This window comes from Scomber japonicus, chromosome 19 (assembly GCF_027409825.1).
Source record: "Scomber japonicus isolate fScoJap1 chromosome 19, fScoJap1.pri, whole genome shotgun sequence".
In the NCBI taxonomy this organism is placed as follows: domain Eukaryota; kingdom Metazoa; phylum Chordata; class Actinopteri; order Scombriformes; family Scombridae; genus Scomber; species Scomber japonicus.
Genome location: NC_070596.1, coordinates 16,194,696 through 16,221,015, shown reverse-complemented (window position 1 = coordinate 16,221,015; position 26,320 = coordinate 16,194,696). Strand labels below are relative to the sequence as shown.

The following is a 26,320-nucleotide window of genomic DNA, read 5'->3' as shown; positions in this document are numbered from 1 at the left end:
CCCCCCCCCCCCCTCTTCCCCACAACCCTCACCCGCATGAACCTGAATCATGTATATAATCTCTGTCGACACCGACCCACCACCACTACCATCACTATAATCAGTGCGACCCTTTCAGGCATCAGAAAATGGTTCTTTCAATAAACAAGCTCTTGAAAAGGAAAAAAAAAAACAGATGAGGGCCCGTTGGAAACCCGCATTTACTCTTCTACCACAACCGATCTACTGTTAAGTGTACAGAACAGCTACTGCCTTAGGAATGGAGTTTATGGCGGACGCGCCAACTCATTACAGACATCAGCTATTCATTTCAGCCCTCAACCCCACAAGCCCATTGTGCTGGAGAGACGAGCATGGCCGCCGCTCTCCCGCTCCCCTTCTCTTCTTCGTTATTTGACAGCGAGGAGGAGAGCGGTTGGAGGCGTAAGAGCAGGAGAGCAGCAGAGGGAGTGAGCGCAATTTCCCCAACCCTCCCTGTTTTTAATAGTCTCATGAAATTTAGATCAGAGGAGCAGTGGTGCAAACACAACCATACAGTGGTTGCTATACTCACCTGTCTGTCTATCTGTCTGTCTTCCTGTGGCAGTCTATCTCAGCATTTCTTTGTCTGTCTCCCTGCCTAAGCTCGGTTTTCGATTTAGTCTCAGTAATTGTTTATCCTCGTCTGTCTGCCTGTCTGCTTTTTGCTACTTGATACTGCATTAAGAAAGAATGACAAATAGACAAACAGAGAGCATCCAAACCAGACAAATAAGATTGCTGGTAGGGTTTGCTGTAGGCAGCCTCACTGTAGAGAAGTACAGGTTCGATGGAGAGAGAAACACACGAGTGGCAAAACTAGATACAGTAGAATTTCATGCGCTGCATCAAACGATATAAATGAAATCTAGAGCTGTACCCGCTTTCCATAGCAACTTCATTACCGTCAGTGTGATCAGCCTCTCGCTGCGAGGTGTTACAGCTCTGACTTCAGTAACACAACCCGCTGAATAGTCCCCAAAACAAAGACCCACCATCTAGACAGGAAATATTAAAAAAATACCTCTTATATTAATGGGGTTGAAGATATCTTTGAGAGAAATATTGGCACGTTGTATCTCTATCGTCTAATAACATCATCAAGGATATGACATTTTCTCCTTCATCATAAATAATGCAGCACAATAAAAAAAAAACACATTGCTACTGGTATCTTCATTATATGACTCAGTTCAGCATTCCAGTGGGAGACTTTGCTTCAGTACCGGGCACACATCATAACAAAGCTTTCCACAAAACAGAGACACTTGACTTGAAGAATTCTCAAAAGGCTCGAATAAAATCAGAGTCAGAAATCCTTGGCATGGCAACAGTGTGTGTGCATGTATGTGTGTTTGCGTGTGCATGTGAGTGTATCAAATTGTTGAGTGGAATAACATTAACACCTCTCCACAAGGCTAATTTATCTGCTGTATTTCGACAGGCGGTCTCACAAAGACTAATTTCTTATTTTAACAGGCACCAAAGAACAATGTCAGAACGTCAAACAAAGACCAGAGACGGACCTGTGGCTGTTTTAAAAATATACTCAACATCTAAGACAAACCTTGTCAGGATTTAACTCACGCTGCCTTTTCTCTATCAGATCATATCTGCCATTGAACAAATCTTTGAATATCATTCTAAATCTACAGATTATAATAGTTATTATAGAGTAGAATCTGGTGCTGGGGTTGGCTGTAATACTGCATCATGCTTCATTATTGTACCAACATGCCTCCACATAGTATCTTATTATAAGGCTTTAAAAACTCTTAGTGGAGAAATCATTTGGAAATGTGATTACTAAGAAACCTGTTTACTATATTTGCCTGCATTACCACAACAGAATACATAAGCTATCAAATAGCCTACGGTGGTTGTGAACCTCTCAAAAAATGCAAAAGCCAGTGTTTGGTTTGTCTGTTCAGGGACACTGTATAAACATGGCGGTACAACATGGCAGCCTCTGTGGAAGAGAACCTGCCATCTATAAATGGGGATCCATGGGCCATGTGCCACCCATCCAGCTTTCAGGGTCATCTTGGTCAACATCAGGGCCACTTCCTGGTGTTGACCAAGGCGACCCGGAGAGCTCTCCTTGGATAGGGTGTGATGACGGTGCAGGGGAAGGTGCTGCAGCCATCCAGTCGTCTGACAGAAGTTTGAGAGCAGCTGTCACAGCTGTAAACCATGACGTCACACCCCTTTTTTATAACGTCAAATAACTAATTAAAAACAAAAGCACCAGCATGATAACAACAACCTCAAATGACAGAAACCATCTTTTGATATTTTTAGTTTAGCCTATGTCCCATCCACTAACATGGCAGGGGGGTGGGACTTATGATCTATTCTGCAACCAGCCACCAGGGGGCTATCGAGATGTTTTGGCTTCACTTTTGGGGAGCTGTCATGACGTCCATATTTATGTACAGTCAATGAGGCAGACCAAGAAACACCTGGCGCCGTGACCTGGAGGCAGACATGAAGAGAACTGGCCATACATGGAGACAGCTGGAGAAATTGGCCCAGGACCGGGATGCCTGGGGAGCATTTGTTGGCGGCCTATGCCTAAAGTGGGGCCACAGGCTTTAAGTAAAAGTAAGTAAATGAACTAGGGCTGAACTATTAATGAATATTTTAATCAAAACTTCAATATGACTTACTGTGATTTTTAAATTGCAGGAGGCACAATATTTGTTAAAAGGAGAAATTAGTGTTAAAACGCCTTTTTAAATAAACTACTGTGCTGCAGAGACGACCAGGACTACACATCATATTCTATATCTTTATTGGCAAAGAACCCCACAAAAACCACACCATAATCATTTTGACATTTTCATATCATTTTCAGTGAAAATGGGAATGATGTAAACATTATCATTCCCTCTAATATCTAAAATCGTGCAATTACAATTACATATTTTTCCAATTATACAATAATTAAAACTAACTTATTGGAAAATGATATTCCAAGTTCGTTCTGTTAGATGCCACCAAATTCTATACACTGCACCTTTAATAGACTGAGAAATCATGATGGCCCATTTAATATCAGTGCCAAGTTCTAAAAAGAGGTTTAAAGGCGTGAAACCCAAGCCAGACCCACCCTGCTGGTGGAGAAGAGTTTTTATAGGAAGAAATTAGCCTCTTTGCTCAGACAGGCCATCCAAACCCCCTATTCCTACACGATTCTTCGCCTTCGTCTCCGCCCACAGCCCGTCTTAGCAAAGAGCTGAGTAAAATAGGTCATATTTCCAAAAACAATGACATGGGGTGTGTCTGTGTGCCTGTCATCTACCAAGCCTCAATCTTTGGTCTACATGACGCCTAAGGACATCCGATCGTTTTCCAGAAAAATTCCACTGATGATTTAACAAAAATTGCAAGTTAACAAAGGCTGGTTTTAACCAATGGACAAACATAACATTTTACCCTAACCTCTATACACACTCAATTCAAGGCATTTCTACCTGTTTGTAGGTCAGTATAACTTGTTTGATGCATTAAGAGGGGAGTAAGTAACACAATATTTTGAGTATATTTACTGTAAGCATATTTCTGGGTTTTCAGGGTTAAATAATTACGTCATCAAAGAACAAAATGATCCTGAGTTTTAGGCCTGGTCTTGTTTTTGTTCATTGAGTGTGGCATGTAGGTGAAACTACTTCCTGCTAAACAGATGGTGATTGAAAGGTTTTTAATCCTTAGTACTACTGATGTCTACAACCCTTTATCATTACTAGAAAGCATTAAAAACATACTGGAGATTTAGTCGTTGTGTGACATGTCAACCTATGATGACAGGTTGCAGTCCTACATTTTAAATTTGGTTATGAAACACCCTTTTGTTTACATTTAAATCAAATAGATTTTTTATAGATTTACTGTATGCGAATATGTGCCACTACTGACTGAAATATGAGACAATTATAAAAGGTAGGTAGGTAAGTATAATAGCCCAGTAGTCCCCTGTAATCTAAGCTTTATTCACAGTGTAGGAGCTGACGATTCACAGGTAGAACATTTGGCCACCACGCCAGCTAGAGCTACTTTGAGAAGGAGTGGCAATACTATGAAAACATGTGGGAGTGTTAGAAAAGCTGCAGTTGTAGTCCAGGTTTAGTGCCTCCCTTTGTCTTTGCTCTTTGTTCGTCCAATCTGTCAAAGAAGGGTGTGACTGTGTACATGCATGGCTGCAGCCAAGTCCACTTCCCCTGAAATTCTCTATCGAAGTCTACAGCTCAGTTATACCCCCCCCCCCCCAAAAAAAAAAAAAACACATCATTCGAGGAGCCACAACATCAATGCATGTATAATCAAATTGTAGTGATATCTAGGTCACAGCAACTGCCTGTGTGTAAGGGGGCAAGCCAATAAAGCTTTCCTACAGCCCGACAATAGGCAACAGCTAACAGTGGAAGACAGCCCAACTATGTAGACATGAAACATGTTGCTGCCTTGGTTTTAAAAAAAAAACAACAACAACACACACACACGTGAGCGACAGCATTACACTTAAAGCACACTGACGCACTACAAGCTGGGCTTTAAACCACTTAACAAACAAGACAAACCTTTTTTTTTCAATTAGTAAATGAAAGGCCTACAGTATAAGTGAGTGTGGGTGTTGAGCAGAAAGGCCGCATGGACAGTGGAAGGTGTGTGTGCGCCTGCTCGTGAATGTGTGAGTGGCACGAGACGTTCAAAGTGAAACAGAGACACAACGAGGAGTGCACAGGCAAATTGAAAACCCCATAAAAAAAGAAAAAAGAAAACAAAACACTGAGGCTAAGTTGTGCGGCTGCTGGCTTGAGACCCTTCCGACTCAAGGGCAAGCATGACTTTGAACTGGTGAGGCAGCGTGCGCAGTGAGCTGGGGGGAAAAACAAGACGCCATTTTGAAAAAGGAATTAGACTGAGTTATTCTGCTACGAGTCTAAATCCTAACAGAGCGCAGGCACCACTACGTGCATGTAAGGGCACTAGCTAGTGTACGCTGCGTGTCACTGGCTCATTCCATGCATTACTTAACATGTGGAAATCCCCTAATCAACCCTCCCCACTTATTTTCCAGTGAGATGAAGGAAGCACAGGATTTACAACACAGTCTTGGCCTTTGCCATTTCAGCACCGACAGTCCATAATCATTCCAGCATAACAGCTAACTAATAGTTAATGAAGCAAATTGAATCAATCGCAGTTTATGAAATTCTTGAAAGAACAAAAGTCTTGTTTTGTGCTTTAACTTCGAAACAGTCTAATTAGTTTACCAGTAAAAAGATCTGCATCCAAGGGCACTGCTGCAGAAGGTGTAACACAACTACTCAAACCCAATATTGCTTGTTTCTTTACATGACTTCAGCATTCATAACACAAGCTCTCCTTAGTGGGCAAGGTTTGCCAACTTTACTTTGCCATTGTTCCTTTCCGAGGACAAACACATGCAGTAGCCCACAGAGATGCCTTTAGTCTCTCTATCAAAGAGCAACAGCACTGTGGGCCTTGAAATCTCTCTTTGTCCATTCCTAACATTGAAAGTCTTTTCTTTCTTTCTGTCCAGCAACATAAACCTCACACAAACAGAGAATCGGCTCACTACATACCTCAGAATACAACGTCTGTTAGACCACCATTATCATAATTACACAACATGAAGTAGGTTAGGCCATTTAAAAATGCAGCAGACCAATCGAAAAAAGGAATTCCTTGGCCTTTGGTACTGTATGACACATATGAAGTAAATAAAAAACAAGTGTGACGAAATGCAAACAATGCGAGATCAACACATCATGTAGGCTGCTTGCTTCCCCAGGGGGCTTATCTGCCAGTCTGAGTCAAACTGTGTTAATATCAGCTTTGTGATGTTATGCTAATATGCTAAAAAAAAAAATCACGGCACCAGTATCCTGCCAGTAGTGAGCATCTTCTGCTTATTGCTGATAAAACAACAGCTGGCAGGATGAAGCTTTTCAATAACTTGTCACACATCGCACACACACTGTGATACTGGGCCAGTTTTTACACCATATATTTACATATTTAAACAAACAATATATACACAGTGAATGATACAGACTGTTTACGCTTAACTCTTTTATCATATTACATCATTACACCGAGGGTATACATCTATTGCTTTAACAGTGGCAGTTACAAGTGTGTGTGTGTGTGTATGTGTGTTGGTATATGTGGTACATCATAAAATATGCCCATGTGTATTTGAAAAGAAACCACAGGCTTTGAGGCCTTCATATGCGACCATCCGCCATGACACACACAAACACACATGTCCACCTCAGGGCAGCAGCTTACAGCTTTTCATTGTCTTTCCTAACTGCTGGTATTAAACTTGCTTCAATCACTCAACAATACACCAACATCTGTTCAAACACAGTAACACAGTATATAAATCTAACACAATATGTCTATACAATATGGGGGAATTGCAATCCCAGCAGGCCAGTGACCAAATATTCAAGACTGGGCTTAGGCTCAAATGGGTCTTAAACAATTATTCTGGTTTCTGCACTTGTTTCCTCCCGAAGATGAAGTTGCACTGTAGCACTGGCTCAAAGATTTGCTCTGTTGGTGTTTCGTATTATGAATTCTACAGTCAAATTCTACAACATAAAAATGCATTTAGGTTGAAATTATGGTTGATGTCCTGAATTCATCATTAATGATAACTTGACTGAGAAATACTGATAGTATTGCGATTATCACAGCGACACCGTACTGTATTAACATATTTACAACAGTATTCAAAACCATCATGTTTAGAAGTTACATTTGTATGATCACATTAAATCAATGTTTTTTAGTGTTTATCAAAAACCTTTTTTCTAAAATAAATAGTAGCCATATATTTAAATATTTGACATATTATGCTGTAAAGGAAAGTTCCAACATATCGTTTGTATAGGCATGTCAACTGTAAATCAATCAATGATATGAGAAATTGTGAAAAGTGCTTAGAGCATTTTACAAGCTAGTACTGGATAGTAAAGCAGAATAAACCATAAGAAATAGGTAGCATGGGATTATGTGAGATATCTTTTTTTTTTTTTTTTTTAAGTTTTTTCCCTCTTTTTCACTTAGCCTAACGTGACCTGACATAGAAGATAAAAAGTTTTAGAGATGTACATTACTATAAAATAGGGCTTGGCGCTATGGACAAAATAATATATCACTATATTTTTGACAAAATACCTCAATGTTGTAATAATGTTGTATGGAGAAATATTGGTTCTTTGACAAAATATTTTCAGATGTTTAATGACTAATCAACAGTAATATGTATATAATGACAGAGTAGGGAAATGCAAACATCAGAAGAACTAAAACAGTCTGATGAGTTCAGAAAATGACTTAACTTTACTGTAAAGCAGCCTTTAAAACCAGGAAAAGACAACACATATATCATTAACACATATCTAATATGATATTTAGTCTCATATTGTAATATTGATATAATACATATTGCTCACCCCTAATATAAAACAAATCAAAATCATACATATGTGCTATGCTGTATTGAAGAAAGGCCTGGTTGGAAGTGCAAACATGACAGCATGACACCCATCCACATCAATCCACATGTGTAATGTATGCACAGTCTCGTCATCTGACAGTCCTGCCCTCACTGTACAGTGTGTATATACCTTCATGACGCCACGCTGTAAACACAACTACATTTGCTTTTTAGATGCCAGGGCACGTGGAGCCAGGAGTCCCCTCCCCTCCCTTCCCCTCCCCTCCCCTCCAAATGATCATTAACATCATCATCATCATAACACACCACATGTACGAGCCTCCCATATGGTGCTCAGCTACTGGCGCCACATGTTACAAATACAAAGCAAAAAAACAATGCATAATGAGATGGATATTTAAAGGAGTGTTATATGTGTACATCAGGGTTAGGGGTTACTTTAGCTGCACTACTTTGCTCTACATGTGGAAACAGAGGGCGATGTTCCCCTTTTCTCTCTCTCTCTCTCTCTCTCTCTCTCTACCTCTCTCTCTCTCTCTCTCTGGCGGCAATGTAAACAAACACGTCTACGTCGGCGAGACATTTGTTGCATGCAAGTCTCTGAAGCACCAACCCAAACAATGTAACACGGATGCATAATGTGAGCACACATTCATGCGGATACTGCCTATTTCCACCGGGGGCTGGCACACCGCGTACCCCGGGCTCTTGCGCAAGAACTATTGGCGAATTCCTATCAAAACAGGAAGCTCGCATGGGTCCGAAACGGCTACAACACCAAGAGGACCACTCACTCACTCCACTCCAAGCACCAGCACCAAAACCCCTGCCAAAGCACCAGAAAACCGACCGCTGCGTAACGGACTGACACAGAAATTGCCTTTTACCTGCTTCCCTCTGTAGAACAGGCGCTGTTGTTGTGGGCTCACATTGAAGATGTCCTGTATTTTCAACCGTAAAGACTCAATTTTGGTCAATCTAGAAAGATCCTCAACGGTACGCGTCTCCTTCCCGTCTATAGTACGAATTTGGATCCACATCGTTGCACCGCCCTGTTGCGCCTCAAATAAATAACAGATGAAGCGAGGGGGGTGGGGGGGGTTTTGCCTACTAATATTCTTTTCCAGGGGTCAAAAGAGAGATATAAAAAAAAATGACAAATGTTCAGGGCTCCATTGCGTTTTCCTCTGCAGAGGTAACGTCGGACTGGGTCGCGCAGGAGGTGTTTCACATGAGGTCGCGGCGCCAAGCAAATCTCGCGAAATAACGTTTAAGCGAGCACAGTTTGCAGTTAAAGGCACAGCTCTCCCCTAAATGCACTGATAAAAAAAAAAAAAAAAAAGATAAATAAAAAAAAACAATAAGCCGGGTCTGCATTAGTAAACACTTAGAGGATAACTATAACTCAAAAGCTGCATAATAACTAGACATAATTGGAGGTTTGCAGCAGCAGTGCGTTAGCCTATATCCCGCTGAGACGTGGTGACACAAGACGGCCCTTTACAGCTCCTACAAGGAGTCCAAGTAGGACGGTTGGGGCCCATAGGTGAAAAATAACCTATGGAGCCCATATTAACCTCTTGTTCCTCTTTCATTATTGTGTAGAGCATTCCTGTGTTGAAATACTGCATAATCACAGGTCTGCCTTGTGGTCATTTGAGTAAACACAATAAATACTGCTGATTTTATTACTACAGTATCAACTGAAATAATGATAAAGCTAGACTTTAAGATAGGCTCTTAAGATCAGCTCGTTAAGCTGAACTACCCATCATGTTCCCAAACAATTTGGAATCTGGGTTGCTGTGCCAGCTTCCAATATTCATTGTTTTTTATTGAGTAGTATAGCATAGGATGACCCCACTAAAGATAAATATTGGCATTTGAATCAACTCAGATTTTGGCCTCAGCAAAATAATTCATAATTAGCTTTTTATCATTAAAAACATACACTGGCTTATTAAAATGATTGATTTTAAGGTGCTGCCACTCGTTTCCAAATCACTTAAAAGCCACGGGCCAAAATACATACTTGATATGTATTTTACAGGTAGATTGGATCTTTCAAGGATATCAACTAGTAGTATTTTAAGTCAGATCCAAACACAATGAGACTGCCTTTAGCTATGCTGCACACATTTATCCATCCATTCCACTTCTTATTCTAAATGTACCCCTAACCATGTTCAAACACTCCTGTGCCTCTGATGGATTCATTTCTTCACTGCACTTTTATTTATTTAAAGGAGCAACGTATTATTATTTAATAATATTCTATTTAGTTTTCTCTTTATTGTCATTTTAAACATTGTCATGCATTGTGTGCCTAATATTAAACACTTTGAATTGCCTCTGGCTTTCTCAGGGCTGGATTAACCTACTAGAGGGTGTTGGGGCAAAAATAAATTGTAGGCTCATATTTACCCCCACTTTCTGTGCAGGTAACAATGTAGGGGCTCTCCTGGGGGCCCTACCTCTTTTAGTTAAAATGTGCTTTACAAACTAATTTGTAATAACCACAAACTAATAACCAAAGCTAAATAACATTGAACCTAAAGCCTTTGGGCCTCTAGAGGGTCTCGGGGTAATCCACTCCTTTCTAAAATGTATTCTTATATGGTTTAAATGAATTGGAAAAGGAAAAAGAAAATATATTATAATGTAAATGTTAGTCTTAATGATTAAAATACAGTGTCCAAATTTCTGAAATGAATCAATTAATGAAATTTTCCATGAGGCAATCCAATTCACACATAAAAATATGAACCAAATTTCAAACAGTAATTGGAAAACTTTTCTTTTGCATGTGACCTCTAAATTCCCAGAACATTTAATAGAAGATTCTTATCATCTTCTCTTGCCTTTCTGTTCCCCTGAAAGTAATTGCGCACAGCAGCGAAACAGCATGATTTGGGAGATAAAATAATTAAAAATCATCGTGTATCAAAAAGAGTGGCCTGTTTTGGACTGATATACCCCTCTTAACATATAATACCTAATATCACTGTAAAGCACAGGCCTCTCGTGGCTAAATTGCTTAATTAACAATATCCCCAGCTGGAGACTTTCTCAATCTGCCACTGGCAAGTCTACACTGTCATTAGAGAATAATTCACGTGCTCACTCTCCTAATTCTGCATGTCTGTCCTTTGCTAACATGACATACAATACTTGAGAAGTTTTAATAAAACAATAACTGATGCTAAATATATTCAGGGACACTGTTATAACACATCAATCTGTAAACAACTCATCCCTGCCTCAACCTATAATAGTTACTCTTTACATTCAATCACAAAGTACTGGGACTCTTTTGCCCTGATTTTTGTCTTACAGGCAGTGCAATATCTCAGTCAGTGTCCAAATCTCCTCTCCTAAAGCAAACAGTACTATCAGTCATACCATAACCAGAATAAACAAGGAGTGGAACTTTTGGGGGCTTTCATTCATTATAATAATGCATTTAATTTGAATTAAACTTTTTCAATCTAAAGTGCTAGAGTGTTAACTTTCAGGCACCCCCATTTTGCTGCAGGAGCCTGAAAATAATGTACCCAAAATAAAAAGGAGACTATTCCTCAACCATTTGGTTACAGTCATAATCCTGATCTCATTTAAAAGTTAAATCTTTAAATTTTACACTGAAATAGTCAGAATGAGTATAAATGATCCCAGGAAAAAATGCCAACTAGGATAAACTACTTCACTATTTTATGACCCAGGTGAACATTTTATAGAATATGAAGAATACAACATGTTTAAATGCTGACTTTTGATTATTAAAAATTGATAAACACAGTTCAAACTTGTACATTTGCATATATAAAAAGGTGTATCAGCTGCACAAGCATATAAAATTAGCACTGCATGCATTTTATTTTTAAATTTAGTAAACTGTGGGTCACATTTAGGGAGACGTCCGGCTAGAAGAAATTTAAAAATTGTCAAATGTGACCCTGAACAGTATGTAAGGGTTAAGAGCTTCCTGAGAGGCAAAAAAGGGCCAAATAACTCCAGCATCCATCCATCGTGTATGTGAGGATGTTCATCTGTCGTACACTGGTGACTAGCGACATCTAGCGGTGAGAAGTGAGACATGCGTGTTGTTTCCACTCAGTTTTCTGTCACTCACTGGAAGACACTTTTAGTGCTGGAGTTATGAATGAGTATTTTAACATTGCAATGCTTTAGACTCTTTGTTGTGCACAGCAGCTTCATCGACAGTGTGCTTTTATTTAAAATGGAATGACAGTTGTCTCACTCAGTCCGATGGTTTGACATATAATCACCATAATATTATCAACTAGGTATAAAGTGATAAAGTGAGCGTTTGTCAGAATTGACTACAAAAACCTAAATAACAATTTGGTGTGACATGCGACCTGCAGGCGACGTCAGGCTGCGCACATTTGCATCAGGCGCACGCAGGGTGGAAGTGAAGTGGACTGCTCACTGTTCGTCATGCAAGCCAGAATAGTGCGTTAGTGTCTTTCTGTAAACCCTACAAGCTTCACAAGATATTTGACACATGCCGCAAATGTGTCTCTCACGTTAACCTAGCAGTGTGTAGATGTCACATAGTCGCTGTCAACTTGTAAACCTAGCGGGTTAGCCGGATGGCTAATGAAAATGAACTGTTATGCATTGTCGGACAATCAGTTAGTGTTACTCCGGCTAATGCTCCTTTTAGCCATCTTGCTGCCACTGACATCACTCCGTGCGCTGACGACATGACATGTCTGCATAACTTTTTACAAATGGACATTTAATTACTGTAAAATCTCACTATGGACAGCGAACGCAGCAATTGCAGGCCCCAGATTGGAGACAATAGCAAGCTAGCCCAGCTAGCAAGCTGTCGTCGTTGCTGAGCTTGCTAAGGCTGTCCTGCCTATATGTCTGGAGCCGCACTGAAAACGTCGAGGTATGTTGTTTCACCAACCAAGCTCTGCCTGTGCTCAGTTTGTTTTGGTCAAAATGTTGCACGTGATAAGGGAGTACACCGTAGATTGAATCTCTGAGCAGGATGAACAAACTTGGTGTACTTTTTGTTGTTTAAACTACTGTTAGCTAGCTGGCTAAAAGCTAACTTTTGGCTAGCTAGACATTGATCCAGGGAAACGAAAAGTTTGAAAGATCCGGCAGGTAGATAATTAGAGTCTAGCTGCTGGTGTTTTTGACACAATCACATGAGGAAAACATTCCAGGGTTTAATCTTATCAGCACTTGTCATGTTAGGAATTTAAAATTGTCCGCAAACCTAACCTTGCGATCTGAGATATGTCACGTATGATGAGCTCTCTGCTGTGAGATTGTTTGAAACTATAAATACTTAGTAAGTACTGATTATTTGTCTTGGTGTAGTTTTCCTTCACATTAAAACTAGACTAGAGTGCTGTTTGCAGCATCAAAGTTCACTGTAGGTGACACCTGTTACCCCCTTCAGGTGCCTGCACCATGGATCAGGAGGATAAGACAGACCAAATCACAGCAGCTTGTAGCCAACAGATGTTCTGCAACCAAGACCCAGAGCCAGCGCCCCAGCAGTCCAGCTCCAACATCATGTCTTCAGATTCCAGATGGGTGAGCAGCAGTACTGAAGACATCGACCTAGTCATAACTGAGGATGGGTTCAGTAATGGTTGCGAAGCTGAGACTATGGTAGCATTACACTGTCCTGGTGACAGCAGTGATGCAGCTGTTGAAGGTGACCACCTTTCAATGAGCAATGATGGTATGTCAGAGTTTTCTAACAGTGACTTGTCACTGCCTGAGGTCTGCATCTCTACCAACAGCAATAGCTACGAGGAGAATATGAACTATGAGATCCAGCAAGCTTATAAGATATTCACTGGCTTTCTCTTGGACAAGTACAAAGGGGTCACCAGCCCATTTCTTCAACCCATTGGCCACCAGGAGGCCCAACATGGCATTGGAGGAGTCCGGGGTCGGGGTCAGTCACAGCTCAAGCAGTCGATGTGCTTGCGGAGGATGCAAGAGAGGTTTATCAGCCAGGAGTATGAAACCATAACAGAGTTTGTTGCAGACTTCAGGCTGATGTTGGAGAACTGCTATCGCTACCATGGGGTGGACCACTGGGTCTCCAAACAGGCTCAAAAGCTGGAAATCATGCTGGAGCAGAAGCTCACATTGCTATCTAGGTGAGAAAAATGTAGTTACATTGTTGAACATATCAATTAGCTGTTCAAAACCTGAATATTAAAAAAAAAAAAAAAATTAACTGAATATTTGCTGGTTACTACTAAAATTGTAAATTAGATTTGGACTGTTGATTGTGGATAAAAATGAAAAAATGGTGAAACATATTTAACTTTTTTGTGACATCTTATTGGCCAAATGATTAATCACTAATTCCAAATAATCAACAGTTTCATCAATTAAAATAATTATTAGTTGCAGCAGCCCTAATTAATAGGAGTTGTTAATCTGTTCTGCACCAAATTATGATCCCATAATCACCCTTGAATGTATTTAATAATGTAAATGTATTCGGTTACATGTTTTAAAACAACCACAACATTTGTTGAATTTAGTGCTAAAATGAATCCAATAGTTGATGGGCAGAAATCAATTATTAATCTGAGTAATTTTTCAAGCAAAAATGCTACATATTTACTTGTTGCTGCTTCTCTAAAGTGATGATGTTCTGTTTTTCCTGTGATTTATATCACTGTTAAATTATTATCTTTGGTTTAGGCACATTGGACAAAATGAGACATTTTAGATATTTTGTAGTCAAAACAACAAATGGATTGATTGACACAATTATGAGCAGATTAATCAATAATGAAAATAATAGTTAATTGCAACCTTAGTGAGATTACATCAGTAGTGTAGAGACAGTGTTTATTTTTCAACACATTGAAAACATCAGTTTTTTCCTCTCAATCTGTCAAACTAGGACACTTCGAGAGAAGACGACCTTGGCAGTGACTTCCAAAGGACGTTTTGGTGCAGAGGAAGAACGAGGTTCAGGGGGCACCTCCACAAGGAGGAGATTGGCACCTCGTAGCTTGGCTACCATCACTGTTGGTGGACATGAGTCTATCATGGTCCAGACCCTACGCCTGGAAGAGCAACAGAGGGTCAAGGAGGAGAAGAGGTGAGAGAATCTTTTAAAGAGAAGATTAAAAGTTGCTGTTGTAATATTTTACAAAATAAAAATGTCAGCTCACAAGAAATTAATTTTGATTAAAAACAGGGTGGAAAGTAAACCTCTGTGTTTTCTGACCTTTCAGGCAACGGGAGCTTGAGAAAAAAGAAGCAGAAGAAATGTCAGCCAAGGAGGTGGAAGAATGGGAGCAGAGCTTGCTGTCAGAGGCTTCCCCGAACACTGTGGACACCCTTTGGGAACTCCCTGCTATAGGGCACTTCCTCTGCCTGGCTCAGACTGCCCTCAACCTTCCTGAGATTGTATTTTTTGAGCTGGAGCGCTGTTTGCTAATGCCCCGCTGCAGCCACCTCCTCTCTAAAATCATGTCTTCCCTACTATCCCCATCACAGAGACGGGCCACTCTGCACCGCCGGCCTGCCCTGCCTTACCGTCGCTGGGAGTCAGAGCTCAGGCAGCGGGTCATGGGCTGGTATCGAGCTGTTGGTGGCGCCCGTGATCAGCCAACTCGGGCTGAACAGCTGGGACTCTGCCACCAGTTTTTCAGCACCATGGGGGAGGTGAGTCCTTTGGAGGAGAAACCCTTTCACTTGCTGCCCTTCTATCAGCGAGTGTGGCTTCTGAAAGGGCTGTGTGATCATATATATGAGACACAGAAGGATGTGCAGGATGCTGTACTGGCGCAGCCCATCCATGAATGTAGGGAGTCTATTTTGGGCTATGACAGCAAGGAGAATGCCTATATACATTTCCCACATTTCTGCGGGGCAGACCTGAGGATCTACTGCCAGAGCCCCAGCACACCCCCAGCTTTTCCTTTCCCTTCTATATGGGTCAAAAGGGTTGAAATAGAGCCAGGGACAGAGGGTGAAGAGTCGGATGTAATGAAGGAGGAGGGGGATAAAAGGGACATGGGATGTTGTGCAGGCTCCATAGACACAGGAGAGTCTGATGGTTTTGGGAAGGGGAAAGCAGAGACATTTGGATTTTTAAAAAGGGAAAATGGGAATGGCGAGGAAGATGAAGAAATGTTTAAATCGTGTTCACTGAAGAACGAAGAGGGTTCTGAATCAGGTTCCTCTGATGGAGACTCCTGTGAGGACTCTAAATTGGACTTACAAATTCACAATAACTCCTTGTCACTTTCACACACAAGTCCTATTGGAGGAAGTAGTGTGAAAACTAATTTGAAGGAAGAGACTGTTGTGTTTGAGCATCACTCCAAGAGACCTGCAGTAAAACAAGGGCAGCATTTCTCATTGGGCTCAGTGCGCACCATTAAAGCAGAGACACAGGATCCCTGTCTGAGTGTGGGGGAGCACAGCTACACAGGCAGGTCCCCTGCTCGCTCTGTGAATCAGGCTTCCCTTACCAAACCAGTGGGGAGTCACAGTCAGGGACACCAAAGGTCTTTCTGTTTGGACTGTTGTAGAAACAAAACTAGTGATGTTAGATCTGAGCAGTACGACTGCTGCTGTGGCACATCAGGGCTGGCATCACAGTTGTCTTCTGAAGGCATTCAAAACTCAAGTGAAGAGAGGGTGGCTGACAGAATCTGGGCAAAAAAAAAAAAGCGAAAGAAAAAGCGAGGGAAGGAACAGCTGCCGGGGGTGAAAGGAGATCATAGGCAGCTGCAGCACGTGGACAGGATGAGCCTATCCCCAGCTGAGGCTGCCAAGTCTGCAGTGCGGAGAGCTACCACAACGATCAAGAGAAAAGACAAAAAGAAAAAACATAAAGCAGGTGAGAAAAAGCTGTGATGAGTGTCAGTGGTTTCTTTTGGAACTGCATCAGGCACATAGTAAATGTGCATTCATAGCCACAATGCTGCATGGGATACTTTCTGAATTTGTAATGTTCTTCAGGGTTTTTATTCAGTAATCATTTGTTGGTTACATTGGTATAATTGTTATATTGTTGACAGGAAAAAAGCTTGAATCTTCAAAGAAAATTAAAGCTGAACCTCCAGTCGAGCCATCATTTAAGGTACTCACATTTGTGCCAAAATGTACACTGTTATGTCTTTACCTGTGTGCTTTTTAAACTAATTTGTTAATTGATTTAGTAATAGGTTTCTCTAATTGTCTTGATATAACCTCAGCATTTTTCTGTCCTGTCTCTTTCATCATTCTGATTTTCTTACTTGATATACTATTTCTACTGTGTAGTTGGTATGCACCAGTCTTGAAGAGTTGCGTGAGCTGATCAGTAAAACAGAAGATGAGCTTGATGACCTGGAGAGCACCAAAAAGAGACTGGTAGGTGACAATCACAATTCACATGTTCCAGAGCCATCTGCTTTGGTGAGGAATACATTGTGCTCACACATTGTCTTAGTTAAATCACCAACATTAAAATCTTTGTTTGAATTGACAGGGCCGGTGGTATTATAGGAGAGAAGCAGTGAAAGACCTCCACAGCACTCTAATCAGACTACTGAATGAGCTTTCACCCTGGGAACCCAAACTTGTTAAGGCCTACCAAAGGAACAGGTATAACTCATTTAACATTAAAGGATGGTTGGGTCAAACCTTCATTTATATTATATTTTGTATCAAAACGTTGTGCTCATAATTTTACACAGTATATAATATATTGGATAGGCATAATATTGTAAAATGGGAACATCTAACCCGAACAAAGCAGAATTATCCAACTTTGATTTAACAGCTCTCATTAGATCATTTTTGCTGTGCTGGGAATTAAATCCCTGCTTCTTATTTCTACCATTCCGTTTTTATCAGGCTTCGTTTGAAGAAGGAATTTCATGATTTCAAGAAGAACCCAGAGTACAATAACTTTGTCCGTGAGGAGTGTATGTCATCATCATCATCGGATGATGATGAAGAGAGAGGTTTAGGGAAGGAGGCGTGTTCACTGTCGGATCATTATAGAAGATCAGAAGAAGACCTGGAACATGTAGTTCCCAGAGGTCTTTGGACTGGAGGTAATGTAATTAAACTAGAATTTTAAATGTAATGTACTGTAAGAAATAAGCTTGAAATGTTTTTTTCCTGCCTCTAAAGTCTGCAACTAAATACCACAGCCCTGCACTTATTTGAAAGTAATTGAAATGAATGTTACAACACATCTGTTGGACTGTATAAATTTGTAATTGACCTGTGCATCTCTAATAGATATTTCTAATTTGTTCTCAGCAAGCACCAGGCAGTTTGTGGCTGAGCCTGCTGGAGAGAGAACAGTGACTTGTATAACTCCCAACCACCTAAGACACCCTCTGGCCAGCACAGAGACAGGCATCAGTCTACTGCCAAGAGTTCAGGCTGGCAGCAGTAACATTACTTCTACCCCTGACTCTGGATCACAGTCTAGCTCAGAAATGATCCCATCAAATCAATCCAGGGATTCAGACTCGGCATGGACAGCAAAGGTGTCAGCCCAGACTTCATTGTCACACAAACCCCCCATTCTCCACCCTACCACTGGACTACCTAAGGGCTACACGCCCATTCCCACCCTGCTGGCTAAGAGTGTGGGAAACAAAGTGACCTTAATGAAACGGCCTGTTGATTTTCCAGCAGTCAACAATGTAGATGGACAGAGCAAAGGGTCTCCAGTCTCCCTGACTACCGCAAAACTTTCAGAAGCACAAAGTTCTCCATCCAGTTCCCAGCAGAACTCACAACAACTGCAGGCACAAGGACTACAACAGACACAAGTACTTAGACAGCTTGGAATGGCCACAGTGACGGCAGCTCTTTCTAAATCACCACAGGCCAAACCAACCCAGACTGTACCAAAAAGTCCTGTCCAAGTGGTGTACAAGGTCCCTGAAGGGTTGGGTCACCTTGTAAGGAAAGACAACAGCAGTCCAGTCAAGATCTCTGTTCATCCTGTCCTGGACCAGAACACTGGGGAGAAGATCATGCAGCAAGTAGTGATTCTGCCTTCTAAACTTCTCATTCACAAAAATGAAGAAAAGGTCTCTTCTTTACATCAACAACAATCTAAGGGCATTCAGGTCCCAGTTTCTAAAGTGACCAGGCCCTTATGTATGTCTACCAATGTGCCTGGGTTCACTATTCCTGAAAATAGAATCCCTGTTCAGCAAGTGGCTCCCCTAAAAGATCCCAGGACAGTGAGGACCCCTTCTCCTACTGTTTCCCCTCGACTGCAGCATGGCGCTCTAAACACCCCAGGGTTCAAGGGGACACAAGTCTGTAGTGCTGAAGCAAGCACTCCACAGGGTGGTATGCCAAACCCCTCTTCCATCACAACTCCTGCCAGTGCAGTTTCTACTGAGCCTGTTAAGTCTACAGACCCTAAACAAGAGCTTAAGACTGTGTGTATTCGTGACTCACAGTCCATCCTTGTAACAACTAGAGGAGGCAACACAGGCATTGTCAAAGTCCAGACATCCTCAGACCAGAATGCCCTTGGTTGTTTGCCCACCAGTCCAGTTATCACCATTTCACCTCAGTTTAAAGCCTTTCTTGTATCCAAGACGTCATCAACCTCTCCTTCTGCTCCTTCTCACACTTCCCCTTGTACCATCCCAACAGTGACAAGTATCTCAGTAGCCCAGCCTCAGAAGCAGGTTTCTTCAGTATTGAGGTCTTCTTCCACTGTTACAACTCCAATGGTCACTGCCCTTACTGGTGGCATTCCTGTTCCAGGGCCAGGAAACCAGACTTCAGGAACAACTGTTGCCTTAAGTCAAGGCTCCAACACTTCATCCGGTTCTAAGTTTGCAACGAAGATTAGCCAGCTTGCACCGACAGCAGCTGCTGGTTCTCATTTTCAAACTTCAGTAGTGAAAAACACTGTCGTTGTCCCATCACTGAGTAGTTCTAGTGTTCCTCAAGTTCTCCCACAATCTGAGTTCATGTGCAAGCCTGGTGTGAAACGGGCCAGCAGCACAGATGAGAGATCCCAGGTTACTAAATTTATTCTGGTTACCCCCTCTTCTTCCTCTGCCTCAAATGTAGCTGTATCAAAAGACACACTTTCCTCCACAAAATCACTTCCTAGTTCAAGAGTCATGTTCATCAGCCAGCCCACAGCAACATCATCCACCACCTTCGTTGGAAGTGTTCCAAAGCAAGCAATAGCGACAGGGGCTGGTGGACAGCTACTGACCACCTCATTATCAGGTGAAACTCCGCTGATGGGATTAAACCCAGGCCCTCCTGTTGGTGGTATCAACTCAGAAGCATTGTCCAAAGTCAATAACATCACTTTGCCCACAGGTGGGTTTGTTTGGTGTGATGATTTACTGGAATTCTTATATATGACCTGTTCTGTGTTTGATTCAGTCTGTATGTTTTTGCAGTAGGGCACTGTTTGTACATGTAGACTTTCATAAATTCATAAATATGTTAGTATTAACACACACATAAGGCCTGTGTCAACCTGAAGGTGCCTAAATACACCCACATCATCTATGTTGATCAGTTGAATAACTGATGTCATGCACAAATAAATATCTCAATCTTGTGTCTTGTGTCTCCAGGGCTTCAAATCCAGTTGTCAGGAAAGACAACAACCATTGGACAGACCATTGGTGCCCTGTCACGTTCCCCTTCTAAAAGTACACCAGTGTCTGAGCTTACTTCCCACACTTCTCTGACCAGCAACTCTCAGCTACAGGGTATTCCTTCTTTTACTATGATCTCCCAACCAGGCTTTTCCACATCTACTGCTGCCACACCTGCAGGAAACATGAACAAGAAGGATCTTGGTATGCCCACAGGTATACTGTCCAGCAACTCTTCTGCTCAGGTTACCACTACTGTGCAGAGTAGCCCAACCCAAACGTCCACAACCAACCTTGTCCGTCAGCCCCCAAATATCCAAAGCAGCATTGGTGAGGAAACAGCTTCCATGTTATCTTCCTCTCACCTTACTCTCAATGAAACCCAAACACAAATCTCCTCGGCAGCAACCATCAGTACCCCATTCACCACCTCTGCGACTGGCACGATTCAGCAGAGGATACTCATTAACACCTCTACACCCCTTGCTGCTGGTACACAGATCCTCCTTAACAATACACGCTTTGTAGTCCCTCCCCGGGGTTTAGGTCCAGGTAACCATGTTCTCATCATCTCTAGCCCTGCACCACAACAAGTGCCTAGCACCAGTGCTACTAACATTGGAGCAGCAGTACCTCCCCATGGGGCGAGCTCTGTCACTGTAGCCCCTCGAGCACCAGTTTTACCCCAGTCCCCTGCCAGGCTGCCTGGTGTGCCAGCCATAAGTTCTCCTTTTGTAGCATGCACACCTGCTGTTGGTCCGTCATTGCTAGCAAACACTCCCAATGTCAGTTTGCCAGTTCAACTACCAGGAACACCTGGTAAGTGGTCCCCAGTGGTAACTAGTGCCTCTGGTCTTGGCTCAGCGCTGGCTCCAATCAGGTTAGCTGCTGGTGCACCCAGGCGAGCTGAATGTTCATCCTCCATTTCACCTGCAGTAGCCCCCTTTCTGCCCAGATTGTCAGCAACTCTAGCATCCTGGCCTGTTTTACCCAGCCCATCATCTGTTTCCCTACCAAGTCCCGTCATACCAGTTCCAGTACCCCTTTCCTCAACCCCAGCCCCTGTGATAGCGAGCACACCACATTTGCATTCTCTTCCTGCTCAGCAAGAGGTTTCAGTGACAACCCTGGGTCCAGGCATACAGCCCCAGCAGACAGCAGTTAGAATTGGAGCACCCTCCACTGCTCCTTCACAGTTTTTGGCAAATATGGGCGTTGGATTCACAACAGTCAAAAAACAGGCAGTCATGCAATCTGTGTTTGCTGGCACACGGACACAAGTATTGCCAACAGTGGCTGTCCCTCCAATTGTAAGCACAGTGTCAAGGATGCAGACGCTGCCCATTGCTACAGTTCCACCAATCGGAAGCACTGTCAGCAGCTTTGAAACCGCACCTGTGGTGACCACACCTCCATGCTGCAACACTGTAATAATAACTCCAGCTCAACCAATCACATCACTGAAGACAAACAACACCATCCACCAACCCGTCGTTCTGACCAATCAAGCACTGGGAAAACACTCGCTGCAGACCTCAGCTTTAGGTATGCATACCAATGTAGCGTCCAAGCTACTCATTAGTCCTGATGGTGCTGTTTTGAGTACAGTTCAGTGCCAGGTCAATCCCGCAGAGTTGACCGCCTGCCCCAAACCACTGGCTGCACTGGTGATTTCACCCAACAGTTCCACTGGAGCACTACACACCCATGATTCCTCTTTACAGCCTTCCCAGGCAGATACAAAGTGAACCAATTAACTGAGACCATGAGACAGCTATGTGAGGACTGAGACACTTCTCAGCTGCTTGTTTTGGCAGGGCTCATATTCATCACTTATAGTAACCTTGGGTTTGTTAAAGAACTGTTTTCCAGCTGAAGTTGAACTCAACCTAAATTTAAGACACAGTAGGTCATACCCTCTGCTTAGACGATCTTATAAGTAAGCTGGATGCTCAGACAGACTGGAAATGTATACTGTGATGATTGTTTTCTAAATTGAAAACTATTGAGGTTTCCCTCAGATGAATGTTGTAGACTCAAGACTTTTTTTTTAATTTCATGGCCAGTATTGACAACTGTTATAAAAATCAGTAGAGTGAGAGGGTAGAAAAAATGGATTTCAACTCAAGTTTTTGTAATACTTTTCAATGCTACTAGATACTGCTTCAAGTGGTAATTATTGGGATACTATTCATTGGTACACCTTGCTTTACTTAACTGTCTGAACAGTACAACTGTTATCACCTTTTTTTCAACTAGTAACAGTTTGAAACCTACATCTTACTTTTTAGAAATATAAATAAACTAATAGAAGAATTTGTACTACATGTTTGAGCCCATATAAAATGTTTTGAAGTCGCATTTATTTATTTTTACCATATAGATTTTTCAAAAATATTTACTAGGTACATTTTCATTGAACAAATGTGGACGTTACTGCATGAAAATAAACAATGCAACTGTCCCCAACAATGTGTTTGAGCTGCTTTCTTGTACACAGAGACGCCTTGTGAAATCATTTTTATTGTTTATTGAAACAACCTATGTACATTGTGTTCATGCAAGTGAATAATTTTACAAAGAGAGACACTACTTTCACCTATTGGTATACTTAGCTATAAAGTATTTGGGACCATATTGACAGTGGCAGATGATTATATATCATCAGACAACAGATGAGGATTGTCATCCAGTATTTTCCTTTCTTCTTCAGATGTCTGTCCTTTTTTATAGAAGCCCTTTAGGGGGAATAGGGAGGAGGCAGCGGCCCTGAAGAGATCTTTTCATAGGCTGGAGGAGCATTAGGAACCTGGTGAAGGGTAGAACAAACATCCAGATGTAAACAGCTGAAAATGTATTAAGAATTCCCACACACTGACTAATATCATGACAATACAAGTTGCATTTTTTTACCGTTTCATAATTAGATCCACTTAAAATGAATGTTTTACTTTTTAACAGATTCAGCATCATAGCCGGAAACTTGAATCACTTGACTAGAATTGATATTTTAAGCTCTGTGGGTTAAACATTCTTGGTCTGTGTGCCAATGGGGAAAACAATAGGTCGAGCATGGTTGAAAGGTTCTTTTCTCTGAACCTTGGTAATTGCTACATAAGAAAAGGATGGGAATTTTTAAAAGACATTTCGACTTTTGTAACTTCATGTCATATGAGAGGGTGCTGATCTGCATCTACATCCCTCACTTCCCGCTCACAAGGAGACATACCTCCCTTGGGAATTAAATGGTTTTAATACCTTCCCCCAGTCTGGTGACATAATAATCTCTCCTTCAGGAATCCATTGCATCAGCTTCACGTGCTTAACTCTGTTCAGAGTCCTGAGGCTTTGTACTAAACAAGTACCCTCTGTCATGGACTTTGGGTTTAGACAGTTGGAGTCTGCCCACAAACTAGTCATTGACTAGTGATGTATTGAAATGATAAATTATTTATGTTTAAAAAAAAAGAATTGTACATCATGTCTGTCTAATTTGTTCTCATCAGTCTCTTTCCTGAAATTAAAACAATTTGACTCTGGGACAGCTTAGATATGGAAAACCAGAAAAGTCAGTCATTAGGTAACTTCCTGTCTCTCACCGCTGGTCGGAAGCTGCCAAAGTCTGTGAGAGCCATCTTGTTATCTGCTGAAGGTCCAGCCTCTGAGTACTGGCCTCCTGTGTGACCTGATGACCCAGACCTGGGGCTCTGCAGGGGAGACAAAGACAAGCAAGAAATGAGGACAGAATGAGTTACTGTGGCCAAAAAAGAAAGGAAAACTGAGTGAAAAGAAGTACAAGAAGGAACATAGATTTCTCAAAGATGTTGTAAATCTTTTTTATTTTAAATTTTACATGAACCTGATACTTCATATCAATCGATTTGCCCGTCAAATTGTGGATTTTGCAGAAACATGCTTTTATTAGTTAGATTGCTAATCTATCGCAACATTAAAGGAAGGACTGTCTCACCCTGATTATTTTGTAGCCACTCCTTTTTTTGAAATACCAGCAGCCCAGGATGAGGAGAGCTGCCAGGATGACCACCAGCAGAGCTATGCCTACTGCCCTGTGATACACAGCACAATTCACTTAAAGTAACAATCACTGAGCAATACAGTTAAATAAATCATAAATTCAAGATGCATGACCATATTTCAGCACTTTTCCAAATTATGTTGGAATTTATCACAAAATAATCAAAAATACAAGCATCAGCTAAGACTGATAGTGATCGTACAATTAATATAGTTACAGAGAAAAGCAATAGTTTATGATTTCATGTTCTGGTATTCATCCCAATATGGCATTATATAGATTAATAAGATTTATGTCAGAAGATTTTCCTATTTTTCTGAATTTAAAATAAAAATAGATACACATACTCCTCAGCTCTGACATATCCCCTTCTGCCGCTGGCAAAATAGATGTTAAAGTCTCCACGAGGCATACCGTTTGTACGATTACAATGCATCAATCTGAAAAAAACAGAAAATCACTTCATAATCTGTTCAAGTAAAATGTATAACATAGTAAAGGTTTCTTTATTTCAGTGTTTCATTTAGTGGATGAAATCATATTCCACAGCCTATACAAATGAATTCTAGTACTGAACACTAAAGGCTCTAAACAGGCCTTTGTCACTACACATTATTCCCATACAATGAGGCATACAAGGTATCAGCAACCAAATACAGGCCATTAGAGACATTTGATTACTGTGATGCTGTGAACAGTTTAAGTTTTGTTTTGTTTTGTTTTTTTGTTTTAATAAAAATGTACTGCTTTTTTCCAGCCCACAGCACAGGCTGAAAATAGTGCTTCTTTTAATGTAACATTTTGCTCAATTGGTCAGCTCTTACTGCTGAAATACACAGGTTAAATATATCAAGTAGTGGTTGCTACATCTACCACATAATAACCTTAACCCTATAACTTTTATCCAAACCATAAGTGATGTTCTGTAATTGCTGGGTATGAATTTGCTTACTCAAATAAAGTTTGTTAAAATTAAATGGTATTCCATGCTTTAGGAATCACTGCCCTCATGTGTGTCCTTTTGTTTTTCCATCCAGTCTTAGTACTTGATATTGAAGTAAACTATGGGTCTCTCACTGGTGCTCCAGTGGCATTAATGAGTAATAGTCTATTATAACTGGCTGACAAATGCTTGAAAAGTACGTGAGAACATATACACTTTAGTCAGCAAATAGGCAAATTAAAATACATATTTCTTTATTTCTCTTTTTTGCCAAATCAGTCGAAACACTAACAAGACATTCATCAATTATCTTAATCCTAATTTGTGATAGCATCACCTGTTGCTATAGCAACATGCTGGGAAACCTTCTGCAACATAACATATTTTTCTTGTTTGATAAGAAACAAAAATAGGGAATTTTGAGTTCAGCTTACAATAATGTTGATTAAAAGTAGCCTTAATCTTTTAAACATACAAAATATTCTCTTTATAATAAGGCTATACTCTGCAAGGAAAAAAGACAAACAGAAAATAATCTTACCAAATTGGATAATTAGATTGCAGACAGTTCCTCTGGTTGGGATGGCTTGTCAAAAAGTGTGAGTCCTCGGAGCTCTGTTATTTCACTCCTCAAATATCTTTGCCTCAGAGTGCCGGAGAACAGAGAGGGTAGCAAACCCTCATGACCGTCACGGGTTAGAGGCTCATGGTTAAACCTATTGAAGCGGAGTAATTACCGTGAAACCCTGCGGTCCAACGCAACATTATTATCCACTCGTGAAACTACAGCCAAGATCAGCTGCTAACTTTTCAAATGTTTGTGTTTGTGTTTGTGTGTGTGTGTGTGTGTGTGTGTGTGTGTGTGTGTGTGTGTGTGTGTGTGTGTGTGTGTGTGTGTGTGTGTCACCGATTAATAAAAGTTTGGCGGGGCCATTATGCCCCAAGTACTACCTTATGGCCTACTACCTGTATAATGGACTGTATAATAATAAATAATAGCATTTGGTCATATAAGCTTATTATCAAGTATTGCAGTACACAGTCAAAGAACCTATAGCCTAACGATGCCTGAGTTATTCCCTTCTGAAAAAAAGTGTTCAAAATGATTATTTATGAGATCAGCAATAGACTATTTTTTCTTGACAAAACAATTAGATGTGCATGTACTCTCAGTGGGAAGAACGGCTGAAATGTAT

General features: G+C 41.2%; 3 protein-coding genes across 4 annotated transcripts in view; 1 reads left to right on the top strand and 2 right to left on the bottom strand.

The window, feature by feature from the left end:
- The window catches only part of LOC128380482 (E3 ubiquitin-protein ligase UHRF2-like), a 29,414-nt gene extending 20,712 nt beyond the window's left edge, over window positions 1–8,702 (bottom strand). The window contains exon 1 of one of the 2 annotated variants that reach the window (XM_053340310.1): window positions 8,404–8,702. In XM_053340310.1, the coding sequence (XP_053196285.1) occupies window positions 8,404–8,556 (153 nt within the window). In that variant the 5' untranslated portion in view covers window positions 8,557–8,702. Of the gene's footprint in view, window positions 1–5,627; window positions 5,711–8,403 lie in introns of those variants that run through there. The other variant, XM_053340311.1, reaches the window with a different exon arrangement.
- A 3,289-nt stretch (window positions 8,703–11,991) lies between these two features.
- On the top strand, window positions 11,992–22,611 carry LOC128380520 (uncharacterized protein KIAA2026). The gene is made up of 10 exons (XM_053340365.1): window positions 11,992–12,440; window positions 12,963–13,677; window positions 14,439–14,639; window positions 14,776–16,391; window positions 16,573–16,634; window positions 16,817–16,906; window positions 17,025–17,140; window positions 17,393–17,595; window positions 17,807–19,858; window positions 20,122–22,611. Exons 2-10 carry the CDS (start codon window positions 12,974–12,976, stop codon window positions 21,891–21,893), a joined length of 6,816 nt encoding a protein of 2,271 aa, XP_053196340.1. The 5' UTR covers window positions 11,992–12,440; window positions 12,963–12,973; the 3' UTR covers window positions 21,894–22,611.
- A 274-nt stretch (window positions 22,612–22,885) lies between these two features.
- On the bottom strand, window positions 22,886–24,617 carry mlana (melan-A). Its single transcript, XM_053340470.1, has 4 exons — window positions 24,529–24,617; window positions 24,116–24,212; window positions 23,745–23,852; window positions 22,886–22,954 (listed from the first exon to the last, which is right to left on the bottom strand). The coding sequence occupies exons 1-4, from the start codon at window positions 24,615–24,617 to the stop codon at window positions 22,886–22,888; spliced, it is 363 nt and encodes a 120-aa protein (XP_053196445.1).
- Window positions 24,618–26,320: the final 1,703 nt, after the last annotated feature.